Source organism: Lactuca sativa, chromosome 3, assembly GCF_002870075.4.
Source record: "Lactuca sativa cultivar Salinas chromosome 3, Lsat_Salinas_v11, whole genome shotgun sequence".
NCBI lineage: Eukaryota > Viridiplantae > Streptophyta > Magnoliopsida > Asterales > Asteraceae > Lactuca > Lactuca sativa.
Genome location: NC_056625.2, coordinates 206,166,154 through 206,188,067, shown reverse-complemented (window position 1 = coordinate 206,188,067; position 21,914 = coordinate 206,166,154). Strand labels below are relative to the sequence as shown.

Genomic DNA, 21,914 nt, shown 5'->3' with positions numbered 1-21,914 from the left:
ACCCATGTTGACGAAATGGCATGTACGTCATAAGTACACATAGACCCGTGTTGACAAAATGACATGTAAGCCATAAGTACACGTAGACTCGTGTTGAAGACGAAATGATTGGGCTGTAAGTCTAAAATACGCATATGATATGTAGCCATGGTATATGATATTTTAGAGAACTCACTAAACTTTGTGCTTACCCGGTTGATTATAATTATTTTTCAGGTGCTTCATTAATTATACTATGATATATTTTGAATCAAAAAATTGGGTTGAAAATCAGGACGTTACATAAATATTGTGTCTTTGTGTGGTTTTGGTTTCATGTGTTATCCACATTACTTCCTAATAAGGGTCATCAGATCTTGGCAAGTGGCATCAGATCTGTTCTGATTTTTAACAATTGTAGCCTAATTTCTTAACATATTTGTTTGCTACAATTTACAACACGTTTACCATCAAAACTATTTTTTGATTTCTCATCCATTCTTAGCATTGAAGAGCCTAATGCTCGGACTGCGTTAAGTGTATTAGATAAATTATATCTTTTATCTATTTATCTTTTTGATCTGTATCTATTTGTTATTTTAGCATCTACATATATCAATAACATATATAAAACTTATTAAAAGTATTTCTAAAATTTGTAATTAAGAAGTTTACTGACTCGCTTGATCATCCATCCAATCAACTGTATAATATTGTAATTAAGTTGTCTACTTAAAACTAAGACAAAACTACAAGATTGGTCCCTGTGGTAGTCAAAAAAATTTGGATAGGGTCCAAAAAATTTCCAACTTGCATGAAAGGTCTAAAATCAAGGGTTTTTTTTTCCATATTTTGGGTCCCTGATACACTTGAAAAGTCGATTTTACCCTTTTTATTTTTTTTTCTATTTTCTTTATTTATTTTGGTATTTAAATAATTAAAAAAATAAAAAATAAAATCTCACCCAACCCTCTCCATGGGTACCCTCTCTCTCTCTTACTCTCTCTCTATTTCTTTCTTTCTGTATCTCTCTTTCTCTCTCTCTCTCTCTCTCTCTCTGTGACATCCCCATTTTCACGGCCAGAAAAGACCGATTTGTTTATGCATTGTTTTATCAAATCAGAGTAATCTTTTAAAAAACAGTTGCGGAATTTGTTCACAAAACAAAATATGATAAAAATTATCAAAGCATTTCCTTAAAGAAATGTATTTTCATTATATAACAAAATCTCGGGATGTCATGTTCAATACAAACCAAAAGCATAAACAGAACAAAATAGACCTCACAACAGTTATTCATAACTACTGGCCTATAATCCAAAATCTCTCGTCAAGTCCACCAACTTATACTCTTGTGCCATTACCTATAATGCAAAGAAAACTGAGTGGGTCATGCTTGGGAGCCTAGTGAGCATATAGGGTTTTCAACCACAATAATATAGTTATTATATTCAATCATCAAACCATCAACTCAATTACCCATCCCTATTATCTTTCTTAGGATTTTACCCTAGGAATTCAACTACCCGTCATTCATTCATTCCTAAGGATTGACCTAAGGAATTAGCACAAACTTCCATTGCTACATAAGGCGCATCTGCCAACATTATCCTTTAAGCGCCTCTGCCAGGATTACGTCATACACTATGAGGCGCGACTGCCAGGTTTATGACATTCTCTTTTAGGCGCATCTGCCGACATTATCCTATAAGCGCATCTGCCAGGATTATCCTATAAGCGCATCTGTCAGGATTACGACATTCACTACATGGTGCATCTACCGATATTATTCTTAAGCGCATCTGCTAGTATTATTATATTCTCTAATTTGTGCATCTGCCAATATCATTCCTAATCATCTTTCATACCTCATCGTTTTATCACATACCAACTATCTCATCTACCCATGTTCTACCCAACATATTTGTAGATATAAAATACATATATAGTTTAACTCATTTAAAAACTATATAAAACATCCATTCCACACTCATCTCAAATAAACAACAATATATAAACACATAGCACGTATTTTATAACAAATACTTCATATTTATGTGTTAGAAGAAAGTAACTATACACTCACCCAAACATATACTTAATACATTCAAAAAATACTTGTATTATACCCGTGTTTATGAAAGGGACTATACACCCACACATATAAACAACTTAATATTATACACATAGCACGTATTTCATAGCAAATACTTAATATTTATGTGTTAGAAGAAAGTAACTATACACTCACGCATATAAAACAACAATATACTTAATACACTCAAACCATACTTGTATTATTATCGCGTTTATAAAAGGTAGTATACACTCACTTGATCAGAAGATGATCGGACAGCACTACAGCTTGTAGAAGTAGTATTCTTCGGCAGATCTGGAAGATTTTCACAAAAACCGGACTCCTCGCGGGCAGAGCTTCAGCTCAGGAATCTTACTTCTCGGGATCTTCGGGACTTCGAAACTTGCTTCGGGGCTCGGGAATAATACCGGGGCTTCGGGGTACTTCTGGCACGCAAAACGATGCAAAACGGGAGAGAGAAGAGAGAAAAAGAGCAAATGAGCCGGCTGCCCTCGCATCCTATTTATAGGAGGCTGGAGCCTCGGAGTACGTTGGGCGTACGCGTCCGAATTCGTCATTGCTTACGTATCCGAAGAACTCGAGTGCGAGGGACGTCACGCTTCGCTGTACGTTGGGCTTACTTCGAATGAGTCCGATGACTCCTCTTCGGATAATACCAAAATTTGGAATTAAATTTAAATATTAAATATTTAATAAACTTCGGAAATTCATATCTTCTTCATACGAACTCCGTTTTCGACGTTCTTTATATCCACGCGTAGGTGAGACTACGCTTTACAACTTTCGTTAAGACTCCGTCGGCTAATTTTGACTTTATTTTTATTATTTATTTTTAGTAGGCCCGGACAGGAAAACTTCGTTATAAATTCATAACTTCTTCGTTTGACGTCAGTTCTCGCCTAACTTTTCATCGCTTCGATACCAACAACGAGATCTTCGATTCTCGTTTAGATTGTTTCGGCTAAAAACCGCTCGATCTCAAATCGAGTATTTCAGGTCGCATACCGCTAAGTCGAAACTTCAGAAAATCATAACTTCCTCATACGAAGTCAGATTTTGGCGTTCTATATATGTACGGAATCCTTGTAACATATGCTACAACTTAGTTAATATTATTCATTCTAAATAATCTTTCATCAAAAATTCTTTTTTGACGCTTATCGTCTCTAAATTGACTAGCCCTGATCTACGGGCGTTACACACACACACACACTCTCTCTCTCTCTCTCTCTCTCTTGTTTCACCATGGAAACGCAAAGTGGGAGGGGACATGCTTCTTACTTATTCACTCATCCTCCATCTCACTCTTTCAATCCAACCTCCATGTCGTAATGCTCGTGGCAAAGAGGAAGTCGAAACCTCAGAGAGTCGAAGGTGAGGTTGAATGGGCGACGACTTGATGTGAGAAAAAAATTGACGGTGCCCTAATTTGGTGTTTCCTCGTTCGCAGTTTGGTCATGACTTACTATTCGGCCTAAAGAGTGATTCTAACGGAGAAGAATTTGATGATGAACCTAAACTTATTTATTCCAATACCATGTTTCATGGTGTGACAACCCGAATTTTCATTCGGTCAAACCCTAAAAGTCAATCACTTCATATTAAGTCAATTTCATTTCTATTTGTTTTTAACAAATTTAAAAGTTCATTTGACTATTATAATAATTATTATTTAAACGAACGGGTGAAAGGATGTGCCGTCTCGAGTCTTGAAATTTCAAAACCGCGAATACCACGTAGCTTAGAAGTTCACGGCCAAACTTTTATGTTTGGGCCGTAAATTACCCCAAAAACCGTAAACTCATGCTTAAGCATGAGTTTACTCCCCAAAACACTTCACTTCTCATTTGCAAACTCAAGAGAAAACTCCAAACACTCTCAACTATCATCCTGGTTTTCACCCGATTTCCAGAAAACGTAAGTATTTCTCGACTTGATTAGTTGATATATCCTAACAACTAGTGATTATACATCTTTTCATCCATCCATTTTTGTGTTTTGATTATATTTCCAAAACACCAAGAACACACACTAGTGTTCTTGGGCCCTTAGCACCTTTTCAAGCTTCTAACTAGTAAGTACTCCCATCCTAGTGTATTGTACAGCTTATTACCTTACCATACACCAAGAAAACGTCCCACCAAGACTAAGGTGTTTACGGCCCAAGAAGTTCTTGGACCGTGAACACCAATTAAAGGTGCCAAAGTGTGCTTTAAATTCTTCCTAAGCCTTGGACACTAGCCTAGATTCATTCCTTGTTAAGTTAGGGACTAGAAAACATCAAAATACCATTATCCTTAATGGTTTACGGCAACAAACCCAAAAAGAAATGGTCTTAGGGCCGTGAACTCCTCAAATGAGGGAAATGGTGCCCTAATCTCTTCCAAAGACTTAACCATCAAGTAGAAATGCTTCTTAGGGTCTTGTAAATCCTCAAAACATCAAATGGTCATGGAAGTATGAGTTTACGGTCGTAAACTCATGGGTTTACGGCCGTAAACTCATTTGTTGAGGACCTTAGGGCCGTTAACTCCCTTAGGGAGTTTTCCTTGAACCCTACACCCACTAGCCATGCCCTACAACACTTGGATGCAACCCTTGTGATCTTTAACACTTGAAACGAAATGTTTCCATGTTCTAGAGTGTCCCAACTTAATTTATTAGTTATAAATTGACTAATTAGTTATATATATGTTTATTATATGATAACTAGGCTCACGTGTGTGTACAAGTCTCCATTTGTCACCTAGCACCGTATCCGACACTTCAATCCAATCCACTCACTGCAAGTGAGTTCATACCCCTTAATCAATGGTTTAAATGTTTTTAAATTCTTTTATGGGGGAATACAAGTTGAATACTTATAGTTATTATATCAATCACATGTTATTAATAACTACCAAACGAGTAGTTTGCTTACTGTTCAAACTGTTTTGCTTCAAACTGTTTTACAAACTCTTTTACTTGTCAAATACTTTTACTTAAAATCTGTTATACCTATTATCAAATGCATGCCTATGTATGTATAGTTATATAAGCAATGTTTAAAGGGCTTAGGAAGTCCAGCTCGCTTTATCTCCTTTTCCTCGTTGGGATGTGGCTTGAGGGCATAGGTTATCCGTTCGAAGGTCGTCTAAATATTAGTTATATATTATGTATACATATATAGACATAAAAGTTCTTTCAACAAGTTCCATACCATTGGGTAGCAAGGGTTTCGCAAACGTGTTCATACATTACTAGTAAGCTACCATAGGGGTAGCACAGGAAGATACTAATACAATTACTAGAACAATGAAACATACAATGAGTCAGTTCATTCATGAGTCAATACGAGTAGTACACACAGTACATTACTATACATGATAGATAGAGAGAGAACACACATTACAGCTAGCACACGCAGAACATTATAGTACATACAGGCTAGACAGAGAAAGAGTACACTTTACAGTTAGCACATTCAATACATGTATATTCATGCAGTTATGTGAACCATTAAATGGGTCATGGCACTTCCTTGCATGACCGTTTTTGTATCCCGAATCTCCTTTATTGGGGAGCGTATGAGTTTGCGTATAGATCTATACTGGATTGACTATCCTACACCTTGTTGCTCGCTACAGTGGGACTTGTAAGTCTATGGGTGCCAAATGTCATTTCTTACGGCGTCTTACATCGTCGTTTTACTAGAGTCAGTAGCAGGATACATGTCGATCACATGTTACTTTAAATGCCTTTTGTTTTTAAGGTAGTTAGTACAGCAGTAGTCACTTATTACAAATACTACAGTACTATGACATTTTTCCCATTACATTCACTTCGTGAATATTCACACGATGCATGGTAATGTAAAACTATATTTTTGGTTAATGATAGTAGGATTTGGGAAAATACACACTCTTACAAGAGACACACACACAGACACTAGAAGCCTTGGTAGAAGGCTACCATTAGTAGGAAACATAGGGTTTTCTAGGAGAGTTCAAACATTTTACAATACATTGTACAAAACATCTTACAAAATGCTTTCATACAAACATAGACATTAATATACTTATGATCTCACCAGCTTTAAGCTGATACTCGCTTTCAAAATAACTTGTATTCTCAGGTAACCCATAGACAGGTACAGGTGCCAGATTTTGAGAAGACGGAGTCCGTTCAAGACTCGTCTTTGCTTTTGATATGTATATTTTTGGTGTCTATATAACTTGACAGAACACATATGTATGAAATTATTTTATTAATGCAATAGATGATGTTGTTGCTTGTTTACTATTATTCACTGTTGTGATACTGTACATGACGTCCTCCGCTCCAGAACGTTTCCGTCGTTCATGGTTTTGGGGTGTGACACATGGTATGCCCCCATTGCCTTCGTGTCCTGTAAATGATGATGTGAACATTCCATGCCAGAGGGTGGATATAAGTGAAGAGATTAAGGTTCTATACATTTTTGATAACAAAGAGTTGCTTAAGCTTGCAAATGGAAAACAATGCATGGAACAAGGTAAGCAGTATAAGACTACCAGATCGAGCAAAGAAAGGTTTGAGGTGGTTTTTTTGGTAGAGAATTGTTCTTGGATGGTTAGGGCAAGGGGAATCAAATCGGCTACTGCTTTCCAAGTCACCAAAGTTGTTGAGCAACAAACTTGGAGTCTAATCATCGACAATCAAAGAAAAAGGTACTCGGCCACTTTATCGCTGAAGTATTGACCGAAGATTATAATAGAGTTTATTAGGGTAATGAAATTGTGAGGGAAATCAATTCGAAATTTCCAACCAATAGCACATACCAACAGGTATGACGGGCAAAACAATATGCGTTGTTGATGTTAAGAGGTACGAAAGAGGATGCATTTACCAAACTACCAGCGTATGTGCACAACTTGGTCAAGCATAATCCATGAACTGTTACTCAGATAAGAACAAGCGATGATGATCGGTTTGAGTTCGTGTATATTGCATTGGGTTGTTCGGTAAGCAGTAATATTTTTTTATAACAAATATAACATACGAATCCTAATTGGTATTTGTTAATGCAATCACAAATAATTGTAGGTACAAGCGTTCATCAAATACTGTAGGCCGACCCTAATAATTGATGCTGGTCACCTAAACGGTAAATTTAAGGGTACGATGTTGCTCGTAGTGACAATGAACGGTCAAAACCAAATCATGCTTCTTGCTTATGCCATATGCCATATCGAGCTTGAATTCTCCTAAACGGCGAATTCAAGGGTACGATGCTCTCTCTCTCTCTCTCTCTCTCTCTCTCGTTTCACCATGAAAACACAAAGTGGGAGGGGACATGCTTCTTATTTCTTCACTCATCCTCCATCTTCACTCTTTCAATCCAACCTCCATGTCATAATGCTCGTGGCAGAGAGGTTGAATGGGCGACAACTTGATGTGAGAAAAAAATCGATGGTGCCCTAATTTGGTGTTTCCTCGTTCGCAGTTTAGTCATGACTTATCTCTGATCTATAATGTGATTCCACCGGCCCTCGTCATTGTCCACCACCATCACTGGAAGGAACCCAAATCGAATTGGGTAGTGACTATCGATTCTACTTTGGAAGGGGTAATGGCGAACAACATCGGTTCTGCTTCAGAGAGTTGTTGAATTCTCTCCCTAACGGGTTCTCTTCTTCCTTGTTTGAAGATTATTGGAGAGACCTGCTCTCGCCACACCGTCGTCACTACCACCGGAGGAGCCGCCTCTCTCTCACAAATCTGTAAAGCTACCCTCCATTGGAATTAGCTAAAGTTGATTCCGCTAGTATCATACAAAAAACCATTTTTTGTGAACATAAAAAGGAATGGTTGATTCTGGTGTCATGGGGTTTTTCAATCCAAATTGTAAATGGAAAACAGAATCCCCTAAAACGATTTGATACTATTGTGGTGTTCAAGAAGGAAGATAGTCTTCCCCTGATAAATCCTTGTAAACCCATCAAAGTTTTTTTTATAAAGATGATGAAATATGAAACATATTGAGTAAGGTTTTGAAAGAATGATGATCGAATTATGTTTTTTTTACCAGATACCAAATTAGAGATTAAGCATCTCGATCTAATCCTATGGCTTTGTAACGACCGAAAAATTCCAACCAATTTAAACTTTTCAAAAACACCCCGATTTCATTAAATTATTACAAAAAGGTTTTCAATACAGTTAAATTAAAGTATTCCCAGAATCTCATCACGACATAAATATGCGGAGCGGTACGATCACGCCTTTGCCTTGCCACGGTCTCCTGAAGAACCTGAAAAACATAAAACCACAACTGTAAGCCCGAAAGCTTAGTGAGATATCCCCAAAATACCAACCACATATACCATACACGCATAACATGCCATATCATATCCGATCACAGAACAGCCATGCACTTCAGTCGGCCTGGTCCACTCTCTCCGAGCCTCGACACGTCTGGTCCGCCCTCTTAGGGCCTACAGCCTATCCGGACCGCTCGCTGGGCCTTTGGGACGACCGGTCCGCCCTGGGTATCTTGGCCTACAGCACAAAACAGGACCCGCCTCAACCCAAATCGAGTCCAAACAACCATGTGCACATAAACATACAATCATATAAGCGTTCATAGTCAACAAGCCGATTAAACAGATCACATAACATATCATCATCCTAACCAGGATACCGACCTAACCGGTCACTAGCATAGCATCACCCTACATATCAGGGAATCGACCTTAACCAGGTCTCTAACATATACCATCCTAACTACCAGGATGCAAACATATCAAAGCAATAACATAACAACAAATACCCGGATCTCAATCCGATAAAGGGCCGACCTTGGTGCCTTAGACCCTGTTGATATAGTGAGGATAACTCACCTCGAAACTGTCGGCTGAAAAGATAAGATCCCGCTGCTCCAAACTCCGACACGAACTCCCCCACTGAACAATACCAAAGCACTGAACTCAATAATTACCAAAATACCCCTGGAAGACAACTGGTCAACCCTTGGTCAAAGTCAAAGTCAAAGTCAACCCTTGACTGACTTTACTCGCCGAGTCAACCCGATGACTACTCGAGTCCCCATGCTCAGCATTTCCTTCAATCCGCGACCCAACTCGTTGAGTCACCCCGAGACTCGCCGAGTTCAACAACTTTGAGTCCACTCGCACACAACTCACCGAGTCACCCCTTGACTCACCGATTCACGGCTCAACCAAAAAAGATTGGGACTCTTCGACAAGACTCGTCGAGTCTAAGGCTATCTTCAACTTACTCACCGAGTTGTTCTTCCAACTCGCCGAGTTCCAGGCCATCTTCATCCAACTCGCCGAGTTGTTCTTCCAACTCGCCGAGTTCCAGCTTATCTTCAAACAACTCGCCGAGTCTACCCATGTGACTCGCCGAGTACCACCGGGTCTGAATCTATACCGAGGCTTTCCAAGCCATGCAGATGATCCAAACCATAAATCTACCCTTCCTAAGGCCATCCATCACGTAAAGTGGCAAACTTTACGTGAATCCAAGGAGATCTAGGCATTTTCACTCTAGGGCTAGGGTTTAGGACAAGGTAGCTTCACCAATCACTCATCAACAGGGACTTTATGACATACAAGACCATCCCAAGCTTAGATCTGAAGTAGCATCCTCAGATCCAAGCTTCTATCTCAATTTAGATGTCATATCAACCACCACACATGAACCCATGAAGAAAATAGCTTAAGGAAATGGTTCCTTACCCTTAGAATGAGCCCAACCAACTATAGATTCCTGATCCCCCTAAGCTTCCTGATACAAGCCTCCAATCTTCAAGCTTAAAGCACCAAATATCATTCTCCAAGCTCTAATTCACTCAACAATGGGGTCTCCTCACGAATTTAGGGCTTCTGGAACTCAAGGAATGATAAGGAGGATGGGGAGAAGATATGATGTTCTTTATATAGGGCTCAACCCTCGAAATTAGGGTTTTCTCCACTCAGCACCAACTCGCCGAGTCCACCCATGCTACTCGCCGAGTTGGTCACTTAACACGCGACCAGAGTCGCGACCCTACTCGTTGAGTCCACTCGTGGACTCGCCGAGTTGCCCTTTCCCATTTATTCTTTTAGCCCTTCAACTCTACTCTTGATATTCCGGGATGTTACAGGCTTCCATGTACAACATTTATCGAGCTTCCAATTTCCTTCAAAGTGTGTTTATTTGTGTGAAATGTACCTGGGTTTTTTTATGAAGAAGTTTACCGTGTGTATGTGAGAGAGAGAGAGAGAGATCTTGTATCATTTTCTAAACCCAAGTTAATATTTTGTAGAGCTTTAAAGATTTTTATTGGTGTAGATGGATTTCAAAGATGATGAACTTGATTGTAGAAATCTTGATCTAATTTTGACTTTTCAATCAAACATTATTTATTCATCCCATCCATAAAAAAGAAAGAGAGAAAGAGGTGGGGTTAGGGGATATATATATATATATATATATTATTTTTAAATTAAAATAGTATTTAAAAAATTAAAAAATATATATAAAAATGAAAATAAAAATGTATGATCAAGTTTTTTTTAGACCAAAACCATATAAAAAACTTTGGTTTTGGATTATCTATGCAACAATTCAACATATGTTTTAACTTATTTTTTCCCACCGTCGCCACCCATTTCACCTTTTTCAACCAGTAAACTTGTTGACAGCGACTGCGTCTTAATGGATAATGCAACAGCTTTTAATTTTGACCGAGGGTTGGGTTTGGCGGCGGGATGACTAATCAACTCGATCGTCTTTCACCTCTTGATCACGCGACATATCTATAAATTCATTCATATAGCTTTTTGATTCCACAATCTCATCCATACAATCAAACCAACCCCATCTAATTTCGTGAATTAGGATCCAAACAACATCGAATTTGGGGGAATTTAACGATGGATTCAACAAGCCTAATTTCTTCTATGTCAAGTCTACCTCTCTTCTTCGCAATGTATTTTACAATATACTTGACTGCCCACTTCATCGTCTTCCGTAGTTGGAGCCCGAAGCTCCGCCCTGAAGCCGCCAGCTGCTTAATCTCACTTGCCCATGGCACCCCGGCCGTGATCCTTGCTTGTCTCGCCATCCTCGCTGATTCCACAACTGGGTTCGCCACGATCAACACTCATTTTCAGAATACCGTTCTTGAATACAGCATTGCTTACTTCTTAATGGATCTTTGCCACTATTTAACCTTCTACCCAACCGATATCCTCTTCATCGGTCATCATTTAGCTACCCTTTTCGTTTTCGTTACCTGTCGATATCTAGTTCTTCACGGAGCATACGCGGTGTTGATTTTACTTGCTCTGGCGGAGATCACGAGCTTCTTTCAGAACGTTTGGACGCTGGCAAGTGCACGAAGGGAGGATTCTGAAACTGCACGCCAGGTGTTTGATCTTTTGTCTCCTCCATTTTATGTGCTATATTCTGCTGTTAGAGGTTTTGCTGGACCTTTATTTGTTTACAAAATGGTTGTTTTCTATTCGAGTGGGGTTGCTGATAATGTTATTCCCAAATGGCTTTGGGTTTCTTGGATTTGTGTTGTTGTCATGGCTATTTCTGTTAGTGTACTTTGGATTTCTAACCTTTGGATCGAGTTGTATAGAGAAAGAATGTTTAAGCTTGAGAAGGAGAAGAAAAGTACATAGAAAACGGAATAAATTAAGTCTGACTTGGGATATATATTGTAATGTTCATGGGTTATATATTAAAGAGAATCATAAATCAATTGTTATTCATGATATGTTACAAATATTGTAGAACACATAGAACATATAATATAATGAATAATAAACAGAAAAAAGAAGAAAAGAAAAGAAAATCACACAAATCCCCTATTATTTTGCTTTCTTCCACTTTTACTTTGAGTGATAATGATCAACTATAGAACTTATAATCCTTGGCTTGCTTAATGATATTGTAAAGTCCCCCAATAGGTGATAGAATCATCAAACATAGACCAAGAAAGATGCAAATCTGAAAATTAAAATGTTAGTTTAGATTTCATTTTATTTTATAAAAAACAAATAATGTATGGGGTTAGAAGATAAAACCTACCCAATTAGTGCACCAAGACAAGCTGAACCTCTTTGGTTTACAGATGGCAAGCCACATAATGCATGGAAGCTTTTGAAATCAAAAAGTCAAAAAGTCAACACAACAAGAAATAGTTGGATTTTGAGAAATTGAAGAAAATGTGGATGTTTATATAACTCGAAAAATATTCTTACAAAATAAGTTGTGGGGGCAAAGGCTAAGCCTCCGAAAAATCCAAGGAGACCTCCAAAGAAAGGGAAGGTTATAGCAACAAACATTGTGAATGCTGAAATCCAAAAAAAAAAAAAAAAGATTGGTAAATGATTCTTTAAAATAGATAAATTCCTAACATTTTGCCTTGACATACTATTGTACTTTACTAACCTACGTAGATATTTCGCGTACAAAACCGCAAGATCCAAGTTGGTTTGAATTTCAATTTTTTCACCAACAAGGTTTCCATCATATCAAAAACCGGCATTGCATAAATCTATACAAACTCAAAACTTCGTTAGCATGTAGAAAAATGCAAATACATTGCTACTAGAAAAATGTTAAAAAAAAATGGCAAAACATCCTTTACTCATTTTACCCATATATACAATGTATTTTATTTTTCACCTATAATAGCAATATACTTACATTTTATTTACCCATAACAACAATGTTCTTACAATTTTTTAGGGTAAATGGCACAAGACACAATATTTTCACATATTTTTTAATTTTGACATTGTGTTATTTTTTGTTCTAAATCGAAAATCGCATTTTTGAATTTTGTTCAATTTTGACCATTTCACCGGGGACCCTGCCAGGGTCCGGTTTGGCATACCAAGTTGGAAAATGTGATGTCAAAATCAAAAAAAGTGAAAACAAATTGTCTCTCAAACAAAAATTGGAAAATGCAATGCCAAAATCGAAAAAAAAGTGAATGCAGTGTCGACATTTAACGGAAAACACAATTGGAAAGTACAATGTTTAAATACCTGTTGTGCCATTTGCCCCTTTTTTTTTACTGATAATAGCAATATGTAATCAATAAAGCAACTTACATTTTCTTGACACATAATAACAAGGTACTTACATTTCTTTACCAATAGTAACAATATGTAACAATAATTTGGGTGAGAATTAAAAACAATTAAAAGGGGGTATAAATGTCATTTTATATGGGTAAAGGAACAACCACGATCGAAATTGAAAACTACAGGAACCATCTATGAGGTTTTTTAAACTTACGGACTATATCCCCGAGTTTGGGAAACCAAACCAGAGGGACCATTTACGAGGTTTTGTCACATTGGTATCCAAAGCAAGTATGTTGCTTTTATAAATACCAAATAAAGAACATTGCTATTATTGATAAAGAATTACCTGATAACTACCGATGACATGGATAACCACAAACAAGTTAGCAGCAGCAATAAGCCATTTAGGCTTATGTAGTGAAATCAAAATATTATCCGCGACTTTATTTCCAAACATATAATATCCAAGAAAAGCCACCGGAAAATAGCACAAAGCCACCACCACATAAGCCACCACCACCCCCTTCCACATGGGTCCCTTTGAAGGCTTTTCGGGTGTTGAAGGAATTGTTGCCTGGATCTCAAGCACAACATTATGGCCCGCATATGCAAATGCCACGTCACCCAAAGCTGAAAGAAAATTGAATGTTGTTTCTGCTGGGGTTTTGCCTTTGTACCCGTATTCCAAATTTTCTTGCATGCCCTTATTCACAGAAGCTGTCCATGCAATTGTTGAGTAACTGTTTCGGAAAAACACCTTATGTTAGAGGAAATTACAAAATTGGTCCCTGAGCTTTCGGATTTTTACTGTGTTTCGTCTAAAACAGAAATGTTTTTTCAGTTATGGTCCGTATTTCGAGGTTTCATGTTGATGTTTTGTCTCTGAAACTTTTATATAAGGACCAAATCAAGTAACTGGTTTGGCAAGAGCACTGGAAGTTACGCATATGGTTCCTGTGTTTTCTGATTTTTACTGTGTTTAGTCCAAAACTGAAACTTTTTTCAGTTTTGGTCCTTATTTCAAGGTTTCATGTTGATAGTTGAAAATTGACATTTTTTTTAAGTTTTGGTCCTTATTTCAAGGTTTCATATTGATTTTGGTATATGGAACTTTGAAATAAGGACCAAAATCGAGTAAATATCTGGTCATAACACTTTAAATTAGAGTAAATTACAAAATGGTCCCTGTGCTTTCTGATCTTTACCATGTTTAGTCCAAAACAGAAACGTTTTTTCAGTTATGGTGTCGATTTTTGTCTCTGAAACTTTTATATACGGACCAAATCAAATAATTGGCTTAGCAAGAACACTTGAAAATAGAGGAAGTTACGAATATGGTTCTTGTGCTTTCTGATTTTTACTGTGTTTAGTCCAAAACTGAAACCTTTTTCAGTTTTGGTCCTTATTTCAAGGTTTCATATCAATTTTGGTATCTGGAACCGTGAAATAAGGACCAAAATCAATGAGGTGTTTGGCAATCACACTGTAAGTTAGAGTAAATGACAAAAACAGTCCTTGTGCTATCTGATTTTTACCGTCTTTAGTCCAAAACTGAAACCTTTTTCAGTTTTAGTCATATTTTATGGTTTTGTATCGATTTTTGGTCTTTGGAACTTTGAAACAAGGACCAAAATCGAGTTAAAATTAGAGTGAATTACAAAATGGTCTATGTCCTTTCTGATTTTTACTGTGTTTAGTCCAAAACTGAAACTTTTCTCAATTTTGGTCCTTATTTCAAGGTTTCATATGAACAACCAAAATAGATACAAAACCTTGAAATTATAATTCTTGAATACCATTTTAGTTAAAGACAATTGACAAGGGTAAAGATGTAAAAACTCACGTTAAAGACATGACAGCAGCAGCCAATGAGACGCCAGAAATGGAGTTGAAATTTGGAAGGTGAGACAACACAAAATGAACAGAAGCAAATATCATAATGAAATATGTTGTTTTGAATTCTTTGCAATCTTCACAAAGAGTTTTGTGGATTTTCTTTATAGATACGCCACCTGTCACCATATAAACTATATCCACACCCACTTCACAAATCAGCTGTTGGGGAACAACGATATATAAACCGAGTTTTTCACCAAAAGCTTCTTGACCTAATTCATGGTATCTATCAAACCGTTTTCCAGGTATTATTTCATGCATTTCAACCATTTGCCAAAGTGTGTATAACGTTATTATCCATGATAGAATAAGTATAACCACACCAGGTCCCCTGTATTTGGAAGAATTTCATCTTGTTAGTAGTATTTAGAGTAAGTTACAAAAATGGTCCTTGTTCTTTCTAATGTTTACTATGTTTAGTCCAAAATTGGAATCTTTTTCAGTTTTGTCATTGTTTTCATATCGGTTTTGGTCCATGAATTTGATATAAGGAATGAAAATTTTAGATGTTTAGAATAAATTACAAAATTGTTCCTTTTTCTTTCTAAATTTGACCGAGTTTAGTCCAAAGATGAAACATTTTTTTTCAATTTTGGTCCTTATTTCAAGGTTTAATATTAGTTTTGGACTTTTGTTTCTTGGAACCTTGAAATAAAGAGCAAAATCAGATATTTAGTATAAATTAACAAGATGGTCTTTGCTCTTTCCAGTTTGAGTAAATTACATTTTTGGTCCCTGAGTATAGCTGGTTTCTAAATTTTGGTGTCAAAATGTTTTCTCTTGCAGTATTGGTCCTTATTTGTCTATTTGAGGGTTTTCTGATGTTTATGGTCCCTATTACGAGTAAAATGGCTATATTTTTAGCACCAAAATTGCAAAATTCAGCAATACTCACAGACCAAAATAGTCATTTTACTTGGAACAAGATCAGAAAACACTAAAAGAACCTCATATAAGGACCAAAATTGAAAAAATAAGTGATACTCAGTGACCAAAAATGTAATTTTATTTTCTAATTTTTTACTGTGTTCTGTCTAAAGTCGAAACCTTTTTCAAATCCAGTCCTTTTTTAAGGTTTCATATTGATTTTGGTCCCTTGAACCTTGACATAAGAACCAAAATCAAAAAGTCCCAAACTCTCAGGGACCAAAGTCGATATGAAACCTTTGAATAAGGACTGAAATTGAAAAACATTTGAGTTCTTTACTAAACACGGTATAACCCAGAACGAATAAGAACCATTTGCGTAAGTTACTCTAGTATTTAAACGAAGAAATTTATGGGAATTGAAGGACAAAATCGTCTTTTTGTGTTTTCAATTTTAGGAGTAATTTTAATTTTAATACGATATATACAATACCATCCAAGATTTGACATGGCATATGGAAGACTCAAGACTCCAGCTCCAACCATGGCTGTGACATTGTGGAAAGCAGCATACCACCATTTTGCATTTCTTGATCCTGTGATTGGAAGCCATGCATCAATGGCTTTCTGCTCTTCTGTCCTTTCATCCTGTTGTAAAAAAGGTACAAATTAATCGCATCCTTTAACTTTTCTTTTATGCTTTTTTGTTCATAAAAAAACGTGTCTTTAATTTAAAGCATTCTAAGAAAAAACTATCTTACAAAACTGGATGCATCTGCTGTTGCCCCTTTTAAGTCATCGAATGACTTTGTATCATCTGTAGTTTGAGTTCCCATGGAAGACTTATTGAAGAAGAAATAACAAAATTGAAAACAGAAAGGTAGATCATAGATGCACTTATTTAAGTAGTGTTCCTTTTAGAAGGATTAGAAAAATTAGTCCATATAAAGACAAATTAAGCCGGCTATTTATTCTGTGTTTAGCAGTCTCATAAAATTTATTGTAAAGTCTTAAGGATCTCAATCAGAAAAGTCTTTGGAAACTCCATTTTCGTGTCTTTTTCCTAAGTGCCAAATGTCATGTTCATTTTTCTTAGGCTTGAAAGGGAAGGATGAATATGATTTTCTTCTATCTTAGTGACAACTAAACCAATATTTAGATGCACACAATGTGTCTTGTTGTATAAACACATTAGAACAAAAATCTACATTGGTAGAGATGAATAGGAGTTGTAATAATGGTATTTGTTCATTACATGGAAGCATATTACAAGTGAGTCTAGAAAAGACTTGAGTTCTGGTGTATAAATAGCGAATATGATTGTGATTTTGGAGTACAATTCACATCTATAGATACAAGTTTGGAAACATGTATGTAAATATGCACACAAACTAACTGCAAACAAAAAAAAAAAATCAAACGAAAATATAATAAGGGATGGAATCATGGAAATGGTACTCCTCTTCTTCCCTATAAACACTCTTTTCAACCGTAATAATTCCTCAATAGCTTATAATGATCTTCATAGTTGTTACAAGCATCATCACAAGCTTTCTTGACTTACAAGCTAAGTTCTATGCGATAACTTGCTTTGCAATTAAGAGAAAAACTCGTAATCTTTGGCTTGCACAATGATTTGCCTTAAGCCTCCAATAGGTGAGACGATCATCAAAGAAACTCCAAGCATGATACATATCTGAAATATGTGAATAGGGTGTTAATAGAAATAATTAAAGAAGTATGAAAATATGGTTTGTTTGGGTGTTGGGCATTGTAACACCCTAAGTTCAAATTTATGGACTAGACCAATAACATTTGGTTTAGCTTAAAACCGTGTTGGAAGTTATTGGTAGTCTTAATCAATATCAACCTCAACTGCTGAAACTGAATATGTTACATGTAATACGTACCCAATTAGTAATCCAAGATAAGCTCCATCTTTTAGGTTTACAGATGGAAAGCCACATGATGCAAGGCAACTAAACGATAAAGAACAAGAAAACAATATTAGAACCATAAATCGAGAATGTCGAAAAGAAAGAAGAAATAGGAAAAGATGAAGTTACTTACGAAGTATGTTGTGGGGGCGAAAGCAAATCCTCCAAAGAAACCAAGGAGTCCACCGAAGAAAGGGAAGCAGATACCTACGAACATTGTTAATGCTGCAAACGGAAGGAAGAAAATTAATCGGTTAGTAACGTGTATGCCCCAAAAAATAGTTAACCTGTCATTGGTCTATATGTTATAGTTTGCTTACCAACGTATATGTTCCTTGTGATAAATCGAAGAAGGAAACTAGGGGCGAAGTTCAACTTTTTGACCAACACAGTTTCAATCATATCAAATACGGGCATCGCATAGACCTACCAAAAAAAACCTACTTTAGATAACGTGGATAATGACAAACTTAGGTCTTTTTAACTTCTTACAGAAATAACGACTTTATAGAGAAAATCGAAAAAAGGCTTTCCGGATTAGGTCTTAAGCTTTTAAAATTTGCCTTGTTTACATCATTTGTTTTCGTACCTGGTAGCTACCGATGACATGGATCACAACCATCAAATTAGCCATGGCAATTAGCCACGTAGGCTTATTTAAAGTTTGAAGAATATTATCGTCGACTGAATTTCCATACACCCAATACCCAATAAGGGCAACCGGGAAGTAGCATATGGCAACAACTATGTAGGCAACAATCACTCCCTTCCACATGGGACCCTTTGAAGGCTTCTCGGGGGTCGATGGAATAGTGGCTTGGATTTCCAACACCACGTTGTGCCCCGCATATGCAAAAGCAACATCACCCAATGCACTAAAGAAGTTGAACACTGTTCCAACCGTGGTTTTAGCCTTGTATCCATAATCTACGTCTGGTTGCACGCCCTTTTTTAAAGCAGCCGTCCACGCAATAGTAGAGTAGCTGCATTATAACAATCACGTTGGTTATTCCTCTAAGAAAACGAACAAACAGACTGTACTGTGTTTGACATACATTAGATTGTGATTAAGACCGGTGACAAAGGGACAAAGATTGCAATTTTTTGTCCCACTCAAAAAATTGGGACGCGACTCACTCTCAACCTCTTGTTTGTATGAAAGACGTAAATGCCTTTCTGACCCTCATCATAAAAAATAACCCTCAATTCCATCATGTCCTGTGTAACAAGCACAACCTTGCGTTTCTCACACAAAACAACATTGGATGAGATGACGAGACTGGACATGCTTTCTATGACTATTATCGAGGATGAGAATGAAGAGGGCATTCACGTCTCTTGCACAGTCTCCGACCGAGAGAAATCCTTGCCCTTATTTTTGGGCGTAACAAAAATTGCAATATTTGTCTCATTGACATCGGTCTCAATCACAGTCCAAGATATGCGAAACATAGTACAATTTGTTCTATTCTATTCTGACATTCCTGTCTAATCTTTTTGGTGATGTTAACAGTTAACTACCTGAGCGACATAACAGCTGCTGCTAACGACACACCGGAGATGGCATTCAAATTTGGTAAATGGGAAAGAACGAAATGCACGGAGGCAAAGATCATGATGAAATACGTGAGCTTGATGTCTTTACAGTGATCATTGCAAACAAGATCATGAAATTTCTTTAAAGATTTTCCTCCTGTGACCATATAAACAATATCCACACCAACTTCAACAATCAGTTGTTGTGGAACCACAATATAAAGACCAAGTTTTTCCCCAAAAGCATGTTGCCCGAGTTCATGATATCTGTCAAATCGTTTTCCGGGCACTATTTCATGCATCTCAACCATTTGCCATAACGTGTATAAAGTTACAACCCATGATATTACCAAAACCGCAACACCGGGACCCCTAAAATAACATAAATTTAAATGATATTAATAAAATTACTTTTGTATTATTTTAAGTCTGTTTATTTAAAAATAGCGATGATTGGAATTAGGAACAAACCATCCGAGTTCTGACATCGCAAAAGGGAGACTGAGAACACCGGCTCCCACCATGGCTGTGACATTGTGGAAAGCTGAATACCACCATTTTGCATTTCTTGATCCAGTGATTGGAAGCCATGCATCAATGGCTTTCTCTTTCTCAGTTCTATTGTCAACCTGTCTATCGTTAACCTGTTTATATGTTCATCGATATCAGTTTTACCATTATTATTATTATTATTACAAATTCTGTATTATAGTACTTCAGTTGAACACATCTTTTTGGATACGGGTTTGTATGTCAATCTAGAAATAAAGAAACGAAGAGGATAGAACTATGGGTGGATGTTGCATATATACAATACGTGTATATCTTAGAAGAAAAATTTATTATTTCACTATTTTGGAGTATAAAAGAAAAAGAAAAAGAAAATGTTAGGAAAGTACACACATATGACATATCCTAGTTTGAAAATTTTGGATGAGATATGGCTGAAGTATCTAGGTGGGCCATTTCTTATTTAAGTCTCATATAAACAATTTCAACGAATAAGGTATCTATTATTATATTATATTAAAATAGAAGAGTATCTCATACACGTTATGATCTTCTGTATAAAAATTTAAATGTAAATTTTTTATTTGTCCAGTTGGTGTATTGGAACAGACCCGTTATTATATTCGCCACTTGTCGTATATGGAACTGGTCAACTTGCTCATTTTTAAATTAAGGAAGCTTTCACAAAAGCATTATATATTTTTTTTCATTTTTATTGAGAAAGGCACCGTTTTATTTATTTAGAAAAATCATTTATATTTAAAAAGTTTTCGATTTGATAGGTTTTAACATTAAATGACAAGAAATATCTTTAGGTGTGGAACTACATATATAATTAGAAAAATATTTATTTTTGCATTTGTAGTTCAAAGTGAATTAGTCTTTTTATCAATTAAATAGGATCGGTTATATTATACGCAATCTAAAATAATGTTTTATTCATTAGAAAATTATTGACAGCGACTTTCATCAAGAAACAAACAATCCAAAATAAGAAACTGACCTCAATAATGACTAAATGGCAAAAAAAAAATGTCAATGGCTAGATTGCATTTTTTTTTCTAAATGTCTCTGGATTTTTCGAAAAGTAAATAAAAGATGTTTTTTTTGAGTAAAAGGTTAAAAAATATAGAGTTTTATACACACGGGAAAGCGATCTCTGTTGAATGTAGTAAATACATTCACGATCTATAACATCATTAATTCATTTTACATATAATTTTATTATTATTTTTTTGAACTTTACAAAATTAAAAAAAAAAAAACATTTAAAAAGAAATCATTTAGTTGTTAATTATTTTATACTAAAAAAGTGTTTTTTTTTTAAATTTAAAAGTTCAATGTTCATTTGAACTCTATATTCAACTCCATATTTATTGAATGTTTAATCCACTCATTCAATAATTTCATTAAACTGTAAATTGTGGATGTACGTTCTAAGTGTTTGCGAGAAAGAAACAAGACGAAATGAAATCCTAAAAACAATGAGACAATAACTTACATAAAAAGATAGAAGAGAAGAGAAAATCAATATGTATATTGGATTTACATGTTAACATGATAACATCATTTCTAGTGAGGGGAACATACCTTGTTATCGGAGTATTGTTCATCTTGTGTGCCCATGGTCGTATCTTTTAACCACTTATGACACAAAAACCCAAAAATCAGCAATTAATTAACAACTTATCGATTATCAATCGATATAAGTCTGGTTTGAGCTATGATCATTTAGTACAGATGGGTATATATAGAGCAAACCAGACATCCAGCTTTCATACTTGAGTCAATTGAAGTTAGCTGCTTCCACGAAGCCGTTGCAAAAAATCCATGTGCTTTACTTGGGTCAACTCTCACAAGTCTACGGATTCTCTGAAATTGAAAATATATCATTAGTTTTTTATTTTATTAAAATAATAAATAAATGATGTAACATATATTTTATTTAATGAGGGTACTTTCGAAAACAAATAAGAGATGTTCTTAGTTTATAATTAAATTAAATGGGTTTTTTATTTT

At 36.0% G+C, this 21,914-nt stretch overlaps 3 protein-coding genes across 3 annotated transcripts; 1 reads left to right on the top strand and 2 right to left on the bottom strand.

The window, feature by feature from the left end:
• The first annotated feature begins 10,787 nt into the window (after nucleotides 1-10,787).
• LOC111893220 (TLC domain-containing protein At5g14285) lies at nucleotides 10,788-11,823 on the top strand. Its single transcript, XM_023889287.3, has one exon. The coding sequence runs from the start codon at nucleotides 10,978-10,980 to the stop codon at nucleotides 11,731-11,733; it is 756 nt and encodes a 251-aa protein (XP_023745055.1). The 5' UTR covers nucleotides 10,788-10,977; the 3' UTR covers nucleotides 11,734-11,823.
• Nucleotides 11,824-11,924: 101 nt separating this feature from the next.
• Nucleotides 11,925-16,996, bottom strand: LOC111893218 (lysine histidine transporter 1). The gene is made up of 8 exons (XM_023889285.3): nucleotides 16,674-16,996; nucleotides 16,406-16,560; nucleotides 14,993-15,376; nucleotides 13,496-13,889; nucleotides 12,506-12,611; nucleotides 12,316-12,407; nucleotides 12,143-12,211; nucleotides 11,925-12,061 (listed from the first exon to the last, which is right to left on the bottom strand). The coding sequence occupies exons 1-8, from the start codon at nucleotides 16,746-16,748 to the stop codon at nucleotides 11,963-11,965; spliced, it is 1,374 nt and encodes a 457-aa protein (XP_023745053.1). The 5' UTR covers nucleotides 16,749-16,996; the 3' UTR covers nucleotides 11,925-11,962.
• Nucleotides 16,997-17,137: 141 nt separating this feature from the next.
• LOC111893219 (lysine histidine transporter 1) lies at nucleotides 17,138-21,668 on the bottom strand. Its single transcript, XM_023889286.3, has 8 exons — nucleotides 21,486-21,668; nucleotides 19,857-20,029; nucleotides 19,371-19,757; nucleotides 18,439-18,832; nucleotides 18,170-18,275; nucleotides 17,983-18,074; nucleotides 17,823-17,891; nucleotides 17,138-17,608 (listed from the first exon to the last, which is right to left on the bottom strand). The coding sequence occupies exons 1-8, from the start codon at nucleotides 21,519-21,521 to the stop codon at nucleotides 17,510-17,512; spliced, it is 1,356 nt and encodes a 451-aa protein (XP_023745054.1). The 5' UTR covers nucleotides 21,522-21,668; the 3' UTR covers nucleotides 17,138-17,509.
• Between the last annotated feature and the right edge of the window lie 246 nt (nucleotides 21,669-21,914).